This window comes from Musa acuminata, chromosome BXJ3-8 (assembly GCF_036884655.1).
Source record: "Musa acuminata AAA Group cultivar baxijiao chromosome BXJ3-8, Cavendish_Baxijiao_AAA, whole genome shotgun sequence".
NCBI lineage: Eukaryota > Viridiplantae > Streptophyta > Magnoliopsida > Zingiberales > Musaceae > Musa > Musa acuminata.
In genome coordinates, this window is record NC_088356.1 from 6,703,716 (window position 1) to 6,722,818 (window position 19,103).

General features: G+C 36.9%; 2 protein-coding genes across 3 annotated transcripts; both read right to left on the reverse strand.

Annotated features, from left to right (window-relative positions):
* Nucleotides 1–766: 766 nt before the first annotated feature.
* LOC135646140 (large ribosomal subunit protein uL1c-like) lies at nucleotides 767–5,356 on the reverse strand. The gene is made up of 7 exons (XM_065165344.1): nucleotides 4,951–5,356; nucleotides 4,676–4,855; nucleotides 4,544–4,598; nucleotides 3,223–3,350; nucleotides 2,073–2,156; nucleotides 1,418–1,543; nucleotides 767–1,296 (listed from the first exon to the last, which is right to left on the reverse strand). Exons 1-7 carry the CDS (start codon nucleotides 5,293–5,295, stop codon nucleotides 1,162–1,164), a joined length of 1,053 nt encoding a protein of 350 aa, XP_065021416.1. The 5' UTR covers nucleotides 5,296–5,356; the 3' UTR covers nucleotides 767–1,161.
* A 2,029-nt stretch (nucleotides 5,357–7,385) lies between these two features.
* Nucleotides 7,386–18,744, reverse strand: LOC103993417 (thioredoxin reductase NTRC-like). 2 transcript variants are annotated; one of them, XM_009413482.3, is made up of 10 exons: nucleotides 18,437–18,744; nucleotides 17,121–17,334; nucleotides 16,845–16,950; nucleotides 13,698–13,963; nucleotides 12,722–13,001; nucleotides 9,968–10,075; nucleotides 9,468–9,554; nucleotides 9,276–9,380; nucleotides 8,588–8,718; nucleotides 7,386–7,660 (listed from the first exon to the last, which is right to left on the reverse strand). In XM_009413482.3, exons 1-10 carry the CDS (start codon nucleotides 18,657–18,659, stop codon nucleotides 7,600–7,602), a joined length of 1,581 nt encoding a protein of 526 aa, XP_009411757.2. In that variant the 5' UTR covers nucleotides 18,660–18,744; the 3' UTR covers nucleotides 7,386–7,599. The 2 variants fall into 2 exon arrangements, with proteins under 2 accessions (XP_009411757.2, XP_009411755.2); XM_009413480.3 differs by having other exon boundaries at nucleotides 8,588–8,721.
* Between the last annotated feature and the right edge of the window lie 359 nt (nucleotides 18,745–19,103).

The window sequence follows — 19,103 nt, forward strand, 5'->3', positions numbered from 1 at the left end:
ACGCTACTGCTTGAAGAGTCCTCGTTAAAAACCGAAGGCTCTGCTCTTTAGGTCTCTCGAAGGCTAAGCACCCACTCCGATCATGCCACAATAGCATTGCGACGACCTCCAACGCATGTTTAGCTTAAGAGACTATTGACGACCTACAATAACGATTATAAATTCTTAAAATCATGATGCAAGCGACTTTGGGATCCAACGTGGTTTGAATTAGATCCTAATATGTATTGATACATGTGATGTCATTCGATCGCATCCAAATATATTTTTTTCTTACTTGAGCCTCTCACCGTCATACCAAATACTATCTATAAAATAACTAACTATTTAGATCTCAATCATTGACTTAAAAATATATAAATATAAAAATAATAATAACACATTGAACACATGTTCAACCTCATTCAGAGTTGACCATACGCAAAACAGTATCGACGGTCTATGGATCATCAGAAAATGGAAATAGAGCACCCCTTTCTTGATAGCCAAGGATATATATATATGGAGACACACAAGGATTTCTGAAAAGATAACACAGACGAAGACTTCGACAATGACGACTAATAAAGCCATAGCATTGAACATTTGTGTTCTTTGTCATGATCAAAGTAACACAAACAAGAACCACTGCTCAAAATTTTTTTATGCTCCAGAGGATGAAGAATAAGAGGAGCACAATTGGAGGGTTTTGAGATGACTATATCGAGGTGGGAACCAAACAAAGGTTCATGATAACTGTTTCTTGATGATAGAATGTGGAACCTGATTGATGGTATAAATTAGTGCTAGAACTTCTCTGAGATGAGCAAAAAGCATGAATGGTTTCAAAGATACATGCTTGCAAGATATGCATAATGGAACAGAGCTCTACTGAACCCAATGGTTCAGCAGCCTGCACCACGACGATGACCACAAAGTAAAAGATGCATGCTATACTTTTGTGCCAACTAAATAATCAGCACTCGAGGAGTATAAATACAAGAATCACTTCTTCATGAGGTTAACAATATGGACCATGATGTTGAAGAGAGAATCCAATGCGTGAGGCTCCCCCTATTGTTACTGATCCTTTTCCGTTGTGCTTTTCAGTGTTTCTTTGCGTAGTAGCTCAATGTCATCAGCAGACTACTCCAGAAAATTACTTCAGATTCTTTGAAGCTGCTATACCTCAGGGGGTTTGTAGTCAAGCATTTCTCTGATGTTTAACCGAACTGAAGGTCCCATTGATGAACAGATATGTGCACTTTTCCAGTATACTCCTTTGGCACCAGAAGGCTTGTTTGTTTCTACTGATCTCTGCATATATAAAAGAACAGAAAACAAGGTTGAATTTTGTACAGAAAACCATATCATTCTTGATAGACCTAATTTATTTCTCAAAAAATATTCAAGCTCTTTAAATAAAGAAAATACATACAACTGCAGCCATCAGATTGATGATCAGGTCTTCATCAGTAAAATTGACCTGCCCAAAAGCCAAGTGCACAATCCCAGTCTTATCCACTCGGTATTCAACTTTACCTTTTTTAAACTCTTGAATAGCCTGAAACAAGGAATTCATTAGTACTGTCCTGTCAGCTTCATGCCACACCGGTCAACTATTTAACTCTCACACTTCAGTAGACAAAACCATTAATGTCAAATTAGCCATCAATTTAGTGAACAAAGATGCAAGTAGAACCGGAAATTGATTATTAACATGAATTTTTCAGTGATTAACCAATTTTGTAATTAAATAGCTACTTTAGCAATTTCACATGACCAAGTGCTTGCTTCAGCATTAAATATTTCTTTGTATGCTGCTTAATCAGTCAGTGGCTTGAACATTTTTTAGACAGTATGCAACATAAATCTTTCAAAGCCCTTTATTTTTGTTGTTACATGGACAGAGAAAAAAATTCCACAAATGATGTGAATGGGATCACCAATAACTATAGACTAATTTATAAATGAGAAAATATAACAAGAACATGTCAGTTTTTCTCACAATAACAGAACTACTAGGAGAAGAGTGCACTGAACATCATAAAGTTAAAAGGAACCAGCTTGCAGAAGCAACTTTGCAGCCATACCTGAGATATATCTGTGGTAACTGTACCAGCTTTTGGGTTAGGCATAAGTCCACGTGGTCCTAAAAGTTTCCCCAAACTAGCAACCTGGTAAGATACATTAACAAATTTAACTAAAGGCTTCTATTTTGACCATCAAAATGAACAAGGGATTTCATGAAGAGCATAAACACTCAAGAAAATGTGGATCAAACATATGACTTGTACATTGTGAAGTAAAAAAGTGAAATTGGCATTACACCAACTATTTTGCATCCATCCCCACACAAGGTCAAAAATTCATCTGCATGTCAAAGTCACAGCCGTGCCATATATTTGGAAATCCTCATGACATTATTATCCAATAATTTCCTCCAACATGAGAAGCCACAGTTGACCAATGAAACTAATCAACATTCATGGTGGTTGTTAGGACCCCACCAATTTACGTGTAATATAAAGCTTCAGGAGTTCATATTATTGGACTAAACAACCATTCGGTAAATGATGTTGAAAGGACACTACATTAAAGCCCTCACAGAAATTAAAATTACATACAGCTCACCACTTCCATTAAGAACAGTGTATGGAACAATAACCTAGATGGTCTATAATATTTACCATAGAAAATAAGTTAATTTTAGCCTATTTAGTAAGTTATGCCAATAACAGACATCCTCGGTAATGTTAAAATAAAATAAAATAAAAGATAAATAAATGACTGCTTCTTGATCTCCATTAACTCCTAGAGTTACAGATGCCAGCAAAAAGCAAACAGTCTTCCCTAATACTGCAGTAGAAACTAAAGAATTTTAGTGCACGTGTATTGTAATATTTTTTCATCGATGTTTGAGTAGCTTTCTTTTCAATAAGAATTCAATAAATTGTAGTAAAAGCAAATATCGGAAAACTAATCATTTTGTTTACTAACTTAAGTAGGCATTTTGTGTTAATAAAGCCTTTTCAACTAGCAGTTCATATCCAGTTTAAAATTTCAATAATTGTGACTAGTTAAACAACTTCTCATTGCCACAAACAGTTGGTATCAAAATATATCCATTTACTGGAGGTTTCTTAAATTATTTTATACAAGATATAATTTGTTTACATTTATGAGACAATTTACACAAAATAGTCGCAAGGCAAGAAGTCATTTTCTGTACAAGATTCAGACCTTGGGCATCATATCTGGAGAAGCAATTAACTTATCAAAATCCATAAATCCGCCTTTTATTTGTTCTATTAGTTCTTCCCCACCAACTATATCAGCTCCTGCATTTTTTGCTTCATCGATTCTTTCACCTACAAAATTTAGAGTTTACACTGTAAAACTCAAAGCCAACAAGCTTGCACCTAGCCTTACAACTAATCAACAGAAAAATAAAGAAAACACAGCTTGGAAAATTTAGCCCCTAAGTGTGCTTTTAGTAACAAGAAACAAGAAATCTATATATCATACTGTAATTGACAAATAGGGGCGGGACGGGAGCAGGATGAGCAACCAAAAAAGAAGGTGGCTGAGAGTTATAAGCAAGTTTTAAGATGATAAGAGATTGTTTTCTGTATTAAGAACTTCAAATCTTTGAAATGGCTAACATGCTTGAAGTGAATGTCAAAGATGAGAACTCTTAAATACAAAGATCTCCAGCCTATGAAAAAGAAAGCCCAGAAGCTTTCAGACCAATTAATGAAAAGGAACTAACAGATCAGTTATCACTCAGATACAAATGCAAGAAGCAGCAAATAACAGAGTTAACTCAATCCATTCTGTAAAGAAAATAATCATATCACACTGGTCCATGCATTTAAAATATACAATAGAAATTTAATAAATGCCATGAAAAGATAATACATCTTGCCCGGGGTAATTATCCAGTTAGTACTTGTCGACTAGCAATTGCTAATTGCATAATAATATTTCTCTATGACATGGAAAAGGTGATATAGTACTTCAAAAGTCTACTTTATCATCCATCTGATATTAAAGAAAAGATTCTTACATGAAAAGATATCTAGAAGCATGGACATGAGTACCAGGCAAAACAAAAAAAAAACATCAATCAGGTGTTAGTTTCAGATGCTTTCATAAGTTCACAATATGCAAGCAACATGATACTTAATAAACAATATCAACATTTTTGCCCAAAGAGCCATCCAAAAAATAGATGATGTTCCGATAGAAATGGTCCCAACAAAGGTATGTCCATTTCAATTATGGTGAGATTTAGAAGGCAGAGTAGCTACATATCCTAATGCCACATTCAACCTTTGATTGCTCATGAGTCACCAGTTTCTTAGAGAATTAATTTCAAGAGATCATGATCCAAGTAGTAAAAAGAACGAAACTAAGACTCATATGGAAAGAGGATCTACCAATTCCTCAGAAAAGGCAGCGAAACATTTCAGACTTTTTAGTAAGACAAGCAGTGCGCTCCCTTTTACACTGTGATTATAGCAATCAACAGCGGATTGTTAAGAACTAAAGGAAAAAAAACCTTGAGATAGCACAGCCACTTTAATAGTCTGCCCAGTACCCTTTGGCAAATTCACCTACATGATAAAAACATGGAATGAGCAACACATAACATCCAACATGACCAAGCAAGAGTGTAGGCAGGAATCAACACCGTGGCCCTCAGCTGCTGGTCGTTGTACTTGGGATCGATGTTGAGGCGGAAATGGGCCTCCGCCGACTCCACGAATTTCGTGTTTGCCGTTCCTTTAAGAAGCGAGATCGCCGTAGGCACATCATACTCCTTTTTGTTCTCCCTCAGTTTCTGTATCTCCAAGAACCGCTTCGACCTCGTCTACCCATAGAAAGAAGCCCGACAAAATTGGCACGATTCATACAAACCAAACATACAAACATAAACAAAGAGAGAGACCAAAGTAGAGGATTTACCCTGTCCCTCTTGAGTGGCAACGCGGCCTTCCCCGTTTTGATCTTGGGTTGCGGAGATGCCGTGGCGACGGCCGAGTCGCTGGCGGCTTCATCTGCGGCGAGATAAGCCTCCGCGGCAGCTACGTCTGACGCCTCAGGGCGGATGATGGGAGCATCGAGTTTTCTGGGGATGATAGGGAGGCAGGGTTTTGCAAGGGGATGAAGATGAAGATTGAGGAGAGCCAAAGAAGGGTAAGCGGAGGAGGAGAAGGGGCGGAGAGAAGGGAGGCAGCGAGAAGCGGTGGGCTTTTGGGAGGAGAGAACGGTGGGTGGGGAGAGGATGGATGGGTTAGCGACGCCGGCCATCGCGACGGAGGGGAGCGAGTGGCGGGGAGCAGCGGAGGGGCAGGAAAGAGATTAGTGGCTGTGGCACTTCGGATGCTTAAAAATGCTTGGGGATCACACAGTGAGGGAGGGCCCCACGCATGCCTCTATTAGGGTGTGTTGGATATACAAAATGAATTAGGAGCAGCGGACGGGGCAGGAAAGAGATTAGAGGCTGTGACACTTCGGATGCTTAAAAATGCTTGGGGATCACACAGTGAGGGAGGGCCCCACGCATGCCCTCTATTAGGGTGTGTTGGATATACAAAATGAATTAGACAGATCATATATATGTATATGTATACATATATTTATACATACATATATATATATATATATTATGTATATGTATACATACATATGTATATATATACATATATATGATCGATTGATCATTAATGTGGCCCGTAGGCTCGGGCTCGTGAGGAATTATCTGGGCGTACACACACGATTTTATTCTTTTCAAAATATATAAATTGCAAAAGTTATTTTTGAGAGTACAAAAGATCCAACGGACTTATAAGCTCTTTGTTTCCATACGCCTCAAGAGACTAAATAACTTTATTAGTACTCCCTCCAATATGAGAGTTAAGGGCTCATAGCCAATGTGCACGGCTCTGGAACGAATATGCTCGATCGAAGTGCAGGCCTCGAGCTCTCCTTTTAGTATCAATCTGATAAGGAACCATTTGGTCGGTCGATTATTTGGTGCAGCTCGTAAGTTTGCGAGGGATTATCCGTTTTGAGAGTACTCGTACGCTTTTGTCCATGTGAGTTCCAAAAGATGCCTTTGAGGTTACGGGAGACCCAACGGACTTATGAGCCCTTGGTTCCTGTACTTTTTAACTAATGTAGATCTCCTGTACACTCAAAAGCGCCTTTTAGAGCTCACGAGTTTTGAAAGGGTAAAACCGTGTGGGTACGGCCACCATCCAAAATGGACAATTCCTCATGAGCCTACGGGCCGCACCAATGGTCGACCGATCAAATGGTCCCTTATCAGATTGGCGCTAGAAAAAGGGCCTGAGGCCTGTGCCTCGATCGAGTAAGCTCGCTCTCGAGCCATGTACCTCGATTATGAGCCCTTAGCTCCCCTACGAGAGGGAGCACTGATAAAGTCATTAATCCCATATTTGTTGATGAGTATGAAAACCAAAGACTCTAAGTCCGCTAGATCTCTTGGATAATTCCTCACAAGTTGATCGACCAAGATCCTTTATGTATACACTGTACAACCATCCCACATTTATATTTAGCATATATAAAATAAATATCATATACACTGCAGACCTACGCATATGCTATTATAGTTAATCCTAACTAATTGATACATTTAAATTTCTGATGCAATTCTTTGAGCTCCAAGTCTCCTCCAATTATTCTTTAAAAAAAATTATTTTTTTTTCCTTCAAGATAAAAACATGACGCAGTGAAGAAAAAATGGGAAGACACCGTGAAATGATTGATTTCATCAAACGAGAAAAGTGAATAACAAGGCATGAATTAATTTAGATTAACAACTCAAGCTAACACTATCTTCAATCTAGTGATTATTATTAATTCTGCTATCGAGATGGACATATTATCTTGGCATGTTTCTACCTTTCTCTAAAGTTCTAGGCAATTCATATAATATAAGAAATAGTTCCAAGTCAAAATTGTTCATGCAATTCAGTTCGATATATGATCAATTCATTAAGGCAATTTAAGAGACGTCTTCGATGCTTCTTTTTTGGGAAAAGAAAGCAACATGATATGACAAATTCTGAGGCTATTGATAGTCGACAAGACTACCTTTTCCTGAGGTAAGTAGCTATCCATAGAGTCATGTAGCAAATAAAGCAAGACCAGATTCATCATTCGATCCAAGAAGCAGAAAACAAGGCAGTTAACAAACTCATAATAAAAAGTACTAGAAGATCTTAACGGATATCGTTTGAATAGAGATTATGATGAAGTTTTTCTTGGAAGATATGAGTGAAAGTTTGCTTGGTGACCAAGCATACTTCCACAGCTTCTGAGTTGGAAGTCAAGGAACCAGGAAATAAACCTTCTGTGGAAAAGATGGCAGATCCATGTAAATATGATGCTCGAACTGGATTGGCAGTAGACTTGCCTGTGAGAAATGGGATATCCAAGTTTTACACTAACCATTTCCTGGTGATCACTAAACATATATATTTTAAGGTTCCAGAGACATTGAAAAAAATGGGCTTTTGGATTGGTATATTACATAGCAGAACAGAAGTTAAACAATAAAAGCTAAAACTTCAAATTTTCTATTTTTCATTTGTTTGCCTCGATAATTTCTCTGTATTCTTTCTTCATCTTCACGCCAGATAATGTCCTGCAGGTACAACCAAACAAGAGAATTAATAACTGGCAATGAACAAGAGAATTGCATGAAACACAATATGCTGAAGAGAACTATTGGGATGCCTATAGTTGTCTCTAGATCAGGTAAATACTAGTTGTTTCTTGATGTAAAACAAGGAAAGAACCACATAAAACTGAGCTGCGATGGAATAATTGTCCAGGCATAATTGAGTTTTGCTATCAGTCTAAAGCATCCATCTCAGTTTGCATCAGTTTCATTTCTTGCTTGGCATACCACACATATCCCAATTAAATGCCCAGTTCAAAACCAAAACCTTAATGAGTTAATTTTGTAACTTAAAGAGCATATGAGTTAATAAAGCTGTGTCATTGTTTCCTCGGAGCACAGACTATGAAAGAGAAGGATCATACACATGATAATATAATGAGTACTCCCAAGAACCTTACCAGTAAAGCAAAAGAGTAAAACAAAATAATAATAATAATATTAGGTCAGACTGTAGAAATTTTCTTTTATCTCTTACACTATAATATCCTAGATCAGAATTCTTCAGCTGGGGAATCACCCATCTGCAAAGGCTGTGGATCACTAAATGCTCTCGTTTACACTATCCTAGGAACCTACTAAGACAATTCACAGTCATCATTGGAGAAGAGTTTAATTTGAACAAAGTATGGATATCACTTTCCAGGAAGTTCAAGAAACCACTGAGATGACAATATTGTCATCATTTAGGGAAGTATGAGGAAATTCAAATGACCAAATTTTGCAGTGATTAGGTGAGCCCAATTCACAAAATAAAATCCTATTCTATACTCTAAGCACCAAAAAATGGTGAAGCTTATCCAAACAATACGGAATCATGCAAGAATTACAAGTACACACAATACACATCTACATAAGCAGAGAAAGAATACTAAATAGAATCGACCTAACCTGAGCATTTCCTTATTTTTGAAAAATTGAACACAAGGTGTTCCCATAATTCCTGCTGCTTCTGCAATTTCAGGGTCTTCTTCAATATCAATTTCAACAAAGTGCACATTTTGGTTGAAATCATCTATCACCTGCTACAAAAGAAAGTTCAATTGTGTGATTAAACAAGTGGTGATGCTTGTGTTACCTAACTTCACAAAATCAATAATGAATGAAAAACTGCAAACATATCAGGTAGGATTAAATAATGTGATGGTTCTAATGGTTCTTGTGCCTTATTTTAAGCTTCAGTAGGATTAAATAATGAAGCTTATAATTAGGCTTAAAATCAACCGGCAGCAAGAATGGTCATCACAGAGCAGAACAAGTAGATTAAGGACAATAGATCCTTTATTTTACTTGTTCATCATATCCTGAACAAATGACAAATTAATGTCATTGCCGAAGAAAAACAAGTTATAAAGACTGCAAGTGCCACTGGCACCTTCCACGCATGTTATATAGATGCTTGCCAAATGTCCTCTCCTTGTGTGAAACAGGAGAAATGCATCATGGCCTGCATAGTAACTCGTTTTCGAGTTAGGCTCAATTAAGGAATTACTGATCCAAAACCATAAACCCAAAATTAAACATCTAAATATTTTAATACATGAAGATTTATTTTCAAAAGGAAGTTTTGCAGTGGTACCTTGCTTAAAATCGGTTTCAGTGTCCTACATGGACCACATGTTGGTGCAGTATATAGAATGCATAACAATCTTGGACTTTCGTGATACAACTTCCGAAGTGCATACTGCAAAAGCCAAACCCAAGTTTAAGTCATGTAATAACAAGCTCTCATGTTCACGGCCAGCTATCAGATAAAGTGAACATCCGCTACCTGCCCTTTGTGCTTTGTCAGTGTTATGTCGAAACCCATTTGTACATCCTTGTCAGTAACTTCCTTCTTGACCACCTCAGTTACAGGCTGTTAAATTCAAGCAAAAATGATTGAAGAGTTATATGCAAAAGGTCATACAATTCTAGTTACAACATAATAACATACTGATATAAATGTATTCAATTATGTTCACAATGGCAGGTGCTAATGAGTTAGACCAGTCATCATCTCAATGTGTGTACATCATGATTAAAAAATTAATTAATTAATTTCTTCCACAGACAAGAAATGGCTTGAAATCAATATCAAAACATTGGATTTTTTTTTTTTAAATCAGCATAGTGAATCAATATGATGCAAAAGGCAACTTTTGATAATACCATCCTATCACAATAAATGGAAAACTTAACGAACTTAAGTTTGTACTACCCAAAATAAACTATGAATCATGTAGCAATAAAGCCAGCAATACCCAACTGAATTATACTGAAGCGTATTACCTGATGGAACTCCACAAGCAGATTGTTCGCAACTAGATATCTTTCAACAGATAAAGCAGCAACACATCCAGAACCAGCAGCAGTTATTGCTTGCCTCCACTCATGATCCTACAATCATCAACAAGAAAGTGAGGATACTGGAAGTGATTGTTCCCGAAATACATATATTGTTGTGTTTCTTCCAGATTTTTTTTGTTGACCTGAATTTATAAATCCAATATCGCATTCAAAGAATTTAACTTGTATAAGGTTTACTTAAACCAGGGTCTGCCGTACCGAGCCGTACCGCCCGGTACTGGCGGTACGTACCGGTCCGATAGGTTGTCGGTACGCGAACCGACTGTTACCGGTCCGAGTATACTGTAGCACTGTAGCAGTGTACTGTAGGTACACCTGGGTGTACCGTACTGGTACCGAGCCCAAGTCAAAATACCGGTACGGTACGATATTACGAACCTTGACTTAAACTATGTTTAATTTGGAATTTAAAGAGGGGAAAGTTGGTGTCGATTGTTTAGTTCTCCTTCTCCAAATGCTCTTCAGCTAAGAGGGTTTAAACTAACCCAGACAAATGGGCATAATCTATATAATCCAGGAATCCAGGATGATGGATTAAGACAACATCTCTCTCATTTTTTTTGCTAATCCAGATAATCCACCTTTCAGAAATTAAAAAACGCTAAAACTAGTTAGCTAGATTAGGATAATTTAACATGGTTAATTTAACAGTGAACCAAATACAGTCTTAATGTGTTTATGCAACAGATGTATTTGAAATGATAATTGGAATAACAACATATTTGAATTATTTCAAGCTACTTTGCAATCTGAAAATGTTTTTCATCACGCAAAGAGGTTGGCTAAATTAGAATGAGACTATCATCTAATTAAACCCTGATGCAACTATCTCTTGCCCTTATTTACTTTTTTTATTTCAAGGGGATTAGGGAACAAATTCTATGTACTTCATATAAGTAAATATCACTAGCATGGTTTGATGTTTTGGCTACTAGAACTGTGCCAGTCCCTGACCAGACCCATATGGGTTTAGTACGTGCCAGGTGTACTATCACATGGTCGACCAGCACAAGTCAGGTACCTATTCTTAAGGGCTTTTGCCATCGGAACCCTAAACAAACCCCAAACCCAAGGTTGGATCCATGTGGTTCTCACTTATTTGAAGCAAAATGAAATATAAACCGGTGAAAATCTAGTTCCAGACATGTGAATATAGTCTAGATCAGGAAACCCACTTGGTTTGGTGCTTGATCTTTGTCGATCAACCCCTAAATTAATTGTAGATCAAGCATGAATCCAAGATTGAGCATACTTCAGAAAATGGGACCTGAAAAGATTAGAGTCTCGAGATACTTGTTTTGTCACCCAACTTAATGATAGCAGTTGGTCACTATCAGGGGATTCTGGAGATGAGTTTTGGCTCCAAAAAGAAGTCTTAACCAAGAAAGGAATAGAGGCCTGGAATCTAAGAAGGAAAGCCAACCTGATACAAGAGGAGATGGGTGACCTTTCCCAACTGAACTGTGCACACACCTTATGGATGTGCACAGGTAACCCTCCAAAACATTTTAGGATGATTCCTGAAGGACAACATTCATCTTATATAATTTTTTTTACGTGATATATACAAAAACTAATCTGGTACTATACTATTTAATATTCTTATCTTAATTATTGCAGTCTTTCTTTAACTTGTAGAAGTTCCGTTCTAATACTTTAGAAGTAAATCACTTGCCACAACAATCACAAACAAGCCTTTTCTCATCCATGACTAATCATAGTTACCCATTATTTTACACCATCCATTACTCAGAGACGAAATTTACAAGGTTATAACTCTTGCTCGCACATCCAAAGGCAACAGGCATCTTTTTTTCTCTCAACTTATCCTAGCAATATGATGGTAGAATGAGAATTGGAATAAGATCACATTGACTTGTCCATTCAAAACTGCAAGTTCCAAATTGATAAAAGATCCAAGAGAACAGAGCAAGTCATTTAGGGTCAAGATTAGTCTTGGATAAGGGATCAAGATCAAAGTGGATCAGGTTAGCGATTCATGATCAACCAAAATAAGTAATTCTTAGAAATAAAAAATAAGAAATGAAGATTAGAAAGGGTTACTTCTAAAAGATACAGTATAAGGTTAGAAGATATACAATTCTTGTATATTATCAGATAAAACAGATCGATCTTTAAAGTCATATTAGAATAACTTGAAGCTACTAATGGAGTAGGTCAAAAGCCTCTTTGTAATATGTGACATACTCCATATGAGCATGACAGTGCAGCAATGTCAGCTCTCTCATCCCACTGAATCCTCTAGTTTTGTCCTTTCATAGTTAGTCAGGTGGCAGCCATTAGTGTTGGTGGCAGCAACTGTGGGCAGCCACAGCTGAAAGAAACAATTGATATTGTGTTCGTCAAGGCCCATCCCAACCCAAATCGGTTGAATCTGATCCACATAGCCCAATCCAAAGCATCATGGTCTTTAACAAAACAATCATATTAAGTATCATCTGACTGATACAATGAGTTAACTTTGCTTTAAGCATATGTAAAAAGTCCAGTTCATCTTTCTCCCATCTTGCAAGGTGTAAAACAGTGACAATAATCATCAACAACTTTGGTGTATCTCAATCAGCGGTAAACATAAATATGATTTTTCCTGATCTATATTTATAAGATTAAGAGTATAATTTGATTATGGATAATACAGCAAGTTTAAAGTATTACCTGTACATCACCAGCAGCAAAGACACCTTCAACTGAAGTTTTTGATGTGCCTTCTTTGACTATGATATATCCAGAACTATCAAGTTCAATTTGACCTTCCAACAAGTGGCTGTTTGGAGTATGCCCTATACCGTAAAATAGACCTTTTAACTCAAGAACTGATTCTTCACCTGTATCAACTCTTTTTACTAGAACTCCTGACATCTGGTCCCTGCTATTGCTAACAGCATCCACAGCTTCTGTATTGAAGTGCACTGTGATATTCGGATTGTTGAGTACTCTGTGAAACATTCGCCATAATCAACCTGTTAAAAGAACATTCAGGAAGTTGAATGTTTACCATCATCAATACTCATAACTTGTTTGCATTAGCACAGAAGAGCCATGAAGCTATTAAGAGACAAAGCAATAGTGGCAATTGATAAATTATTAGATTTTATATCCTACAAAAAACCAGAGAAAATTATCTGAAGTACAAATGAAATAATGATTATTATGCAGAAAGCTACAATTTGCTAAGCAGTGTTCCCTGAGTTTTATACAACGAGAGATACTGAATTGGCATTATGTATCACAAAGTATGGCTTGATTGTCATGTGCTATGTCATTAGTGGATGGCTAAACATGGAATATGAGGATATGGTGATTGTAAGCCATCAAAAAGTCAATCATGCATGTAGTCATCATACCCTTATGAAAAGAAGAAAATTATATGCTCGATATGCCAATACTTACAAATAGAATTCTACTTAATGGGTTCTTGAACTATCCCATTTGTAACATATATTTTCAATAATAGAATTTTATTATTAAAAATCTGCTCTCATTTGTAACTATATTATGCACATATTTGATCATGATAAGGAGATCTTTGTTATCAGGAAACAAAAAGATTTCTCTTTTACTATAGAATTTTAAATCATAAAGATGCAATGACTTAGGCTGAAAAATAAACAGTTTCATTAATCTAACTAACCTGTCTTGCATTGCTTTAGATGCCCGTAGTTGGTTTCTTCGAACAAGCAAGTGTACATGTCGTGCATATTTGGTCAAGTATAATGCTTCTTCAGTAGCTGTGTCACCACCTCCAACAACAGCCAAAACTTGCCCCTTGAAAAGTGGTGATGCTCCATCACATATTGCGCAGGCGCTGATTCCTCTACTCCAAAATTCATCTTCACGAGGCAACCTAAGCCTTTTAGCAGTGGCTCCTGTTGCGATAATAAGACTATGACATTTTACCTATACACATGAACCAAAAAAGAAATGAAAAAAAATGGATTAGCATCACAAGATAGAAGCCTATTGAAAAGAATTACAGCACTGGCTTCAAATAAACTAGCTTGTTACTTCCAACTTTTGCCTTCAACAGGACAGTTAAGTTATATCACAAACAGCCATATCTTTTTCTTAATATTGAAGGTTTGAAAATTTAGGAGATTCACATCTTCTATTTGGTTGAATAATCTTTTCTAAGATTCTCATCATTCTTCACATAATAGGCAAGAAATAAACCTTTATTTATCAATACTCATATAGCAGTAAGTGGATATCTTCTAGATGCCATATAGACACGCCATTTAATGCTTCTTTTTCTAATGATTTATTTATATAACATGTTTCACCTATTCTAAAAAGGGAATTAACTGACTTCACAAACCATATCATCATCTAATGGAGGTTAAATATTAAACTTCTTTTGTTCTGCTGAGGTAGCTACAGAATTTTATGCATCTATGCTTGTCAGAGGAAATTAGAAACATACTTCAAGAAACAACTATATAGTAACTATAAGATTCTCAAGCCAGAAACACTCTTCCTCTCAGAATTTCTACATGTGATTTCACCTTAATCATGTTGTTCATATCATGAAATTGTACTATTTGAATTTCAAATATCTTAATCCAATTCAAATGTCTGATATGATATAGAAGGTTTACAATACCGCCCGGTATGGTTTGATATGGGCTACTGGCAGTTGGATGAAGGTAAATCAGGCAATTCAAGCCTGGTATGAGCCATACCACCTGGTATAGGCCTTGTACCATGTGTATCGCCTGGTATAAGACTTGTAAAAAGTAGTGACTTCTTTTTTTTAACTTTGAGCCCTTTTTAAGTTTTTTTCTTTCAAAAGTCAATAAATACCAATGTACCAACACCACAATAGGCCAGCATGGCTCCGTTCCCATACTGATTCAGACTGGGACAGATATGGTTCCGGTACCGAAATTAAAATTCTTCACCGAGTTCAAATTTTCTTTCAGAAAAGGAAAATTAAAAGAAGTGATTTGAATCTTAACGAATTCAATTAAATAGGATATTTAACAACCTTCTAGAAAAAGCCATGTGTTATGTAATGCTTATTGCAGATTCACATAGCCTCATGGAAGAAATTTTTGTTGCCATTGTCAAAGATGGAAAGATGAGTACCATGAGATCACATTTTCTACAATCTCAAGCTATCAAGAAAGCAGTGTGGACAAAAAAACATAGACATAACATGATATGGACATGCCGGCATGGCAAATTTAAGAAAAAAGAGGAGACATCAAGACATGGATATAGCAAGTTATATAAATATACTTTCATACTTTGATATTTCTGCATATGAAGATATATGTGTTTTACAACTTAGAAAATCTATGATAATCATATTTGTAACCAAGTAAGAAGCATGTAGATAACACCTATTCAAGAAAGTACTTCAAATAGATACACAAAACATTAAGTGGACCGTGTACATTTAAATAAATTGTAGATGATACAATGTTTCCTAATATGTTATAGAATGTTAGAAAGTACTCAATTGTACTAACGTCTGAAACCGGCGTGACTTAAATTTAAAAGCACCTTGTAGTCTTTGTGCTTCATAGTTCTCAAGAAAGTTTGCACAACCAAAACTTATGATTAGAGAATCATTTTGTTTATGGTGTAGCACAACCTTTGGCACCACAACTTGGATCACCAAGGTTCAAGTCACAAAATAGTCTCTACTTGTCCGGGTAAGACTGCATAAGTCGATCTTTCTCAGATCCCATATTAGCAGGAGCCCAGTGTTTTTACCTGAAGCCAGAGTTTCATTTGACCTCACTTTTATCCTCTAATCAGATGGATTTTAGGACAATTACCGAGACATATGACTAAGGATTAAAATCTCAATATGATATATGATGCTAGTAGGCGACTAGTCTAGTATGGGGCTCTGGTACCTCTAATGTAGTAATGTACCATGTTGGTATGACTATGTACTTGCTAATATCAGCCTAAACATTACACACAGAGAAGAGAGAGAGAGAGAGAGAGAGAGAGAGAGAGAGAGGGGTAGGGATGAAAGCAGAGATCATCAAGACAGAGGAGTAGGGCATTAGTGGTGGCAAGGAGGCGATGCTGCCGGAAGTAGCATTCACAATTTCCCCTTCCAGGGCTCCTCATCACTGTGGTCACCATTCAAGGGTAGGCGAGGGCCTCACCAATTGAGTTGGAGGCTCACAAGCGGAGGCAGCGATAGGAAAGAGAAAGAAAAGTTCAAGACTTGCCCAAGGGTTAGCTTAAACTAGATTGGATTTAAAGCTAAAAGCATAAAATGTAAGATGCATGATAAGTTAAGTAGCCTTACCACCCAGGACACTTGATATGATAAAGTCTACTGGCAATAAGCTCGGTATTTGACAGGACCAGGTAAGCATATCAGGCAGTAAGCTTGATGTTGGATCAAACCAGGCAAAATTGTTTAGTCTACATAATAGTCAGCCATCAAACCAATAAATACTAATCTGTACTGACAAGTATGGTCAGATTTTTATTCCTTGGATATGACACTAAAGCCATTTACCCAGTCTAATATAACATATTTATTGTTAAGCTTACTTTGCTTCTTCTAGAAATCAAGGGTTGGGATAGTTCATCAAATTAACAATTAATTGATGTTGCAAATCACCATATAGATGACAAAAGAGTTTGCAAGGATCCCTGAGATTTAGATTTCTGATGCAAGAATATAGATGCGAAAAAAGTTTGCATTTGGCCATTATGAATTTTCCATCTTAAATGATATTACAAGAGCATCATATATGAACTTCACTAAACAGATCAGAATACATTTGATAGAAAAAGTAAATGTTACCTTGCGCTCACTACTGTGAACAATAAAAGGGTTATGCTGAACATCAATAAATTCAACATCTTCTTGAAAAAGTTCAGCACCCCAGCGTTCAGCTTGCCGTCGTATCCTACACAATGTCATCATTGTAAGACATAAAAACAAGTGCTGATTTGAAATGATTAGCTTAATAAATACATAAACAACTCTGTGAACAAATATAAGAAACAAAGGGAAAAAAAAGAATAATGTTACAAAGGAAAAGAAAAAGCATTTAAGGATGTAGCACGACCCATATACCTATCCATCAAATCAGGGCCAGTTATTCCATCAGGAAACCCAGGAAAATTTTCAACTTCTGTAGTAGTCATTAGCTGCCCTCCTGGAACACCACCAACTTGATAACCTTCAAACACAACAGGCTTTAAATTTGCACGAGCAGCATAGATTGCTGCAGTATATCCAGCTGGACCAGAACCAATGATCACCAAATTCTCGATTCCACCAGAAGAATCTGCAACAAATATCTCAAATAAATTTTTAAAAACCACCTTAACTGTTTCTAACAGCTAACAGAAGGTGACTATCATACATTTGATTGTACTTAATTAAGATGAATCGAAAAACATGGCCAACAAATGCCATGATTTTCAAACGTCTACAAGTTAACTCTTTCATTTAACTCTTTTACCATGTTTCTTCCCTCAGTTTCATGCCAAGCATTCCATATGTCAGTAATATATTGGTAAGGCATATGATAACATAGCAGGATATTCCTCTTTCATCTTCTTATGCGATATCTTGACCATGGATTCAAGTTTCATATTTTACTAGAAGTAATAGGTCTTATAGGTCTGGAGATTTCCAAGTATAAGGATCAGGTCATAACAAGAACACTTAGACATGGCTGCAGGTGTGGCACATCGAAGTCTCAGTTGATACCGATACCGATCTACACTTTATAAATCTCATTTAAATTTGTGCAAAAAATTATCAGAAGGCCATATAACTTGCTTGACTGCAAACTTCTACTTCCAAATGCTTGACAAGTCAACCTTATGGCACTTAATTTTGTTAAAAGATTGGAGAAGAAACCAAATGTTGTAGCATTACTACATAACCTACTACCCATAGCCTCATGACCAAAAATGGCACAACGCAAGATAACTAACAATTTACATGTTTCGTTAAAGATCAGTTATATAAGATGATTATAGATATAATTATGCATTTTCGCTCTTCCCTCTACATATAGAACCAATGCTTCTTCAGATAAACCAGCATTTATCAGATGACGACCCTAATTTCACAGTTGAAGTGATTGCACAATTTTATAGAAGACAATGGAGGTTATAGAAAAGGCATATCCGACGTGATGAGAGATTCCTTGAATCTTCTCCGAAATCTTTTAAATTGTAATTGCATTTCAACTAATTCCACCTTCTCGAACGTTGTTTGATCAGGTTAGCAAGATAATAACTCGTCCTCTACAACGATCTAACAGGAAAGAATAATGATAACAGCAAGTAATAATTCGATGACAACATTACCAAGCAAGTTTCACGAGTTTCGGAAGAAGCGGAACTAAGAGAGGCGAAAGGACGCCCGAGGTATACCTCCAGGAGGGGAGACCGTGGCGGCCTCGTCTGTGGAGGCCGCTGCCAGGGATGCGGAGACGGGAAGACTGGCGCGACGGCCGACCGGCTTCTGAGTGCGGCGGGAGGGGCAGCGAGGTGAAACGGTGCGGAATAGGAACGGCCGGCGGCTGGGGAGGGAGGAAGTCGACGGGGCCGCCGCCACCGAGACGACGGCCGTCATACCTATCCGACAGACGGCCATTCGCTTCGGAGATTGGAGAGAGGGAAAGAGGAGGTGGGGAGCGAGGGAAAATGTATCGGCGAGGGAGAGAGCGAGCAGCAGCGAGAAAGATAGTAAGGTAGAGTGTCGAGGTTAAGATTGGTTGGTGGAGAACGGCCCGGCTGTCATCCGTTGTCAGCTGACGGCATCGTCGGTCCTCCTTCCATCACTTGTCTTTTTCTCTGCGTATTTTAATCTTTTATTTTATAATCATTATCAGGATTAATTATATATTTTTTAATAATTAATTATTTTTAATATTTTAATATTATTTTTATAATTAATTATATCTAGTATTTTAATTTTTATATTTTAAAATTTATATTATGATCTTTATACTTACAAAAGTCAAACATTAAGATGTATATATAGGATTAAATTAAAGATTTTGTTGGAACAAGAATATGAAATGTTTTACCTTCATAA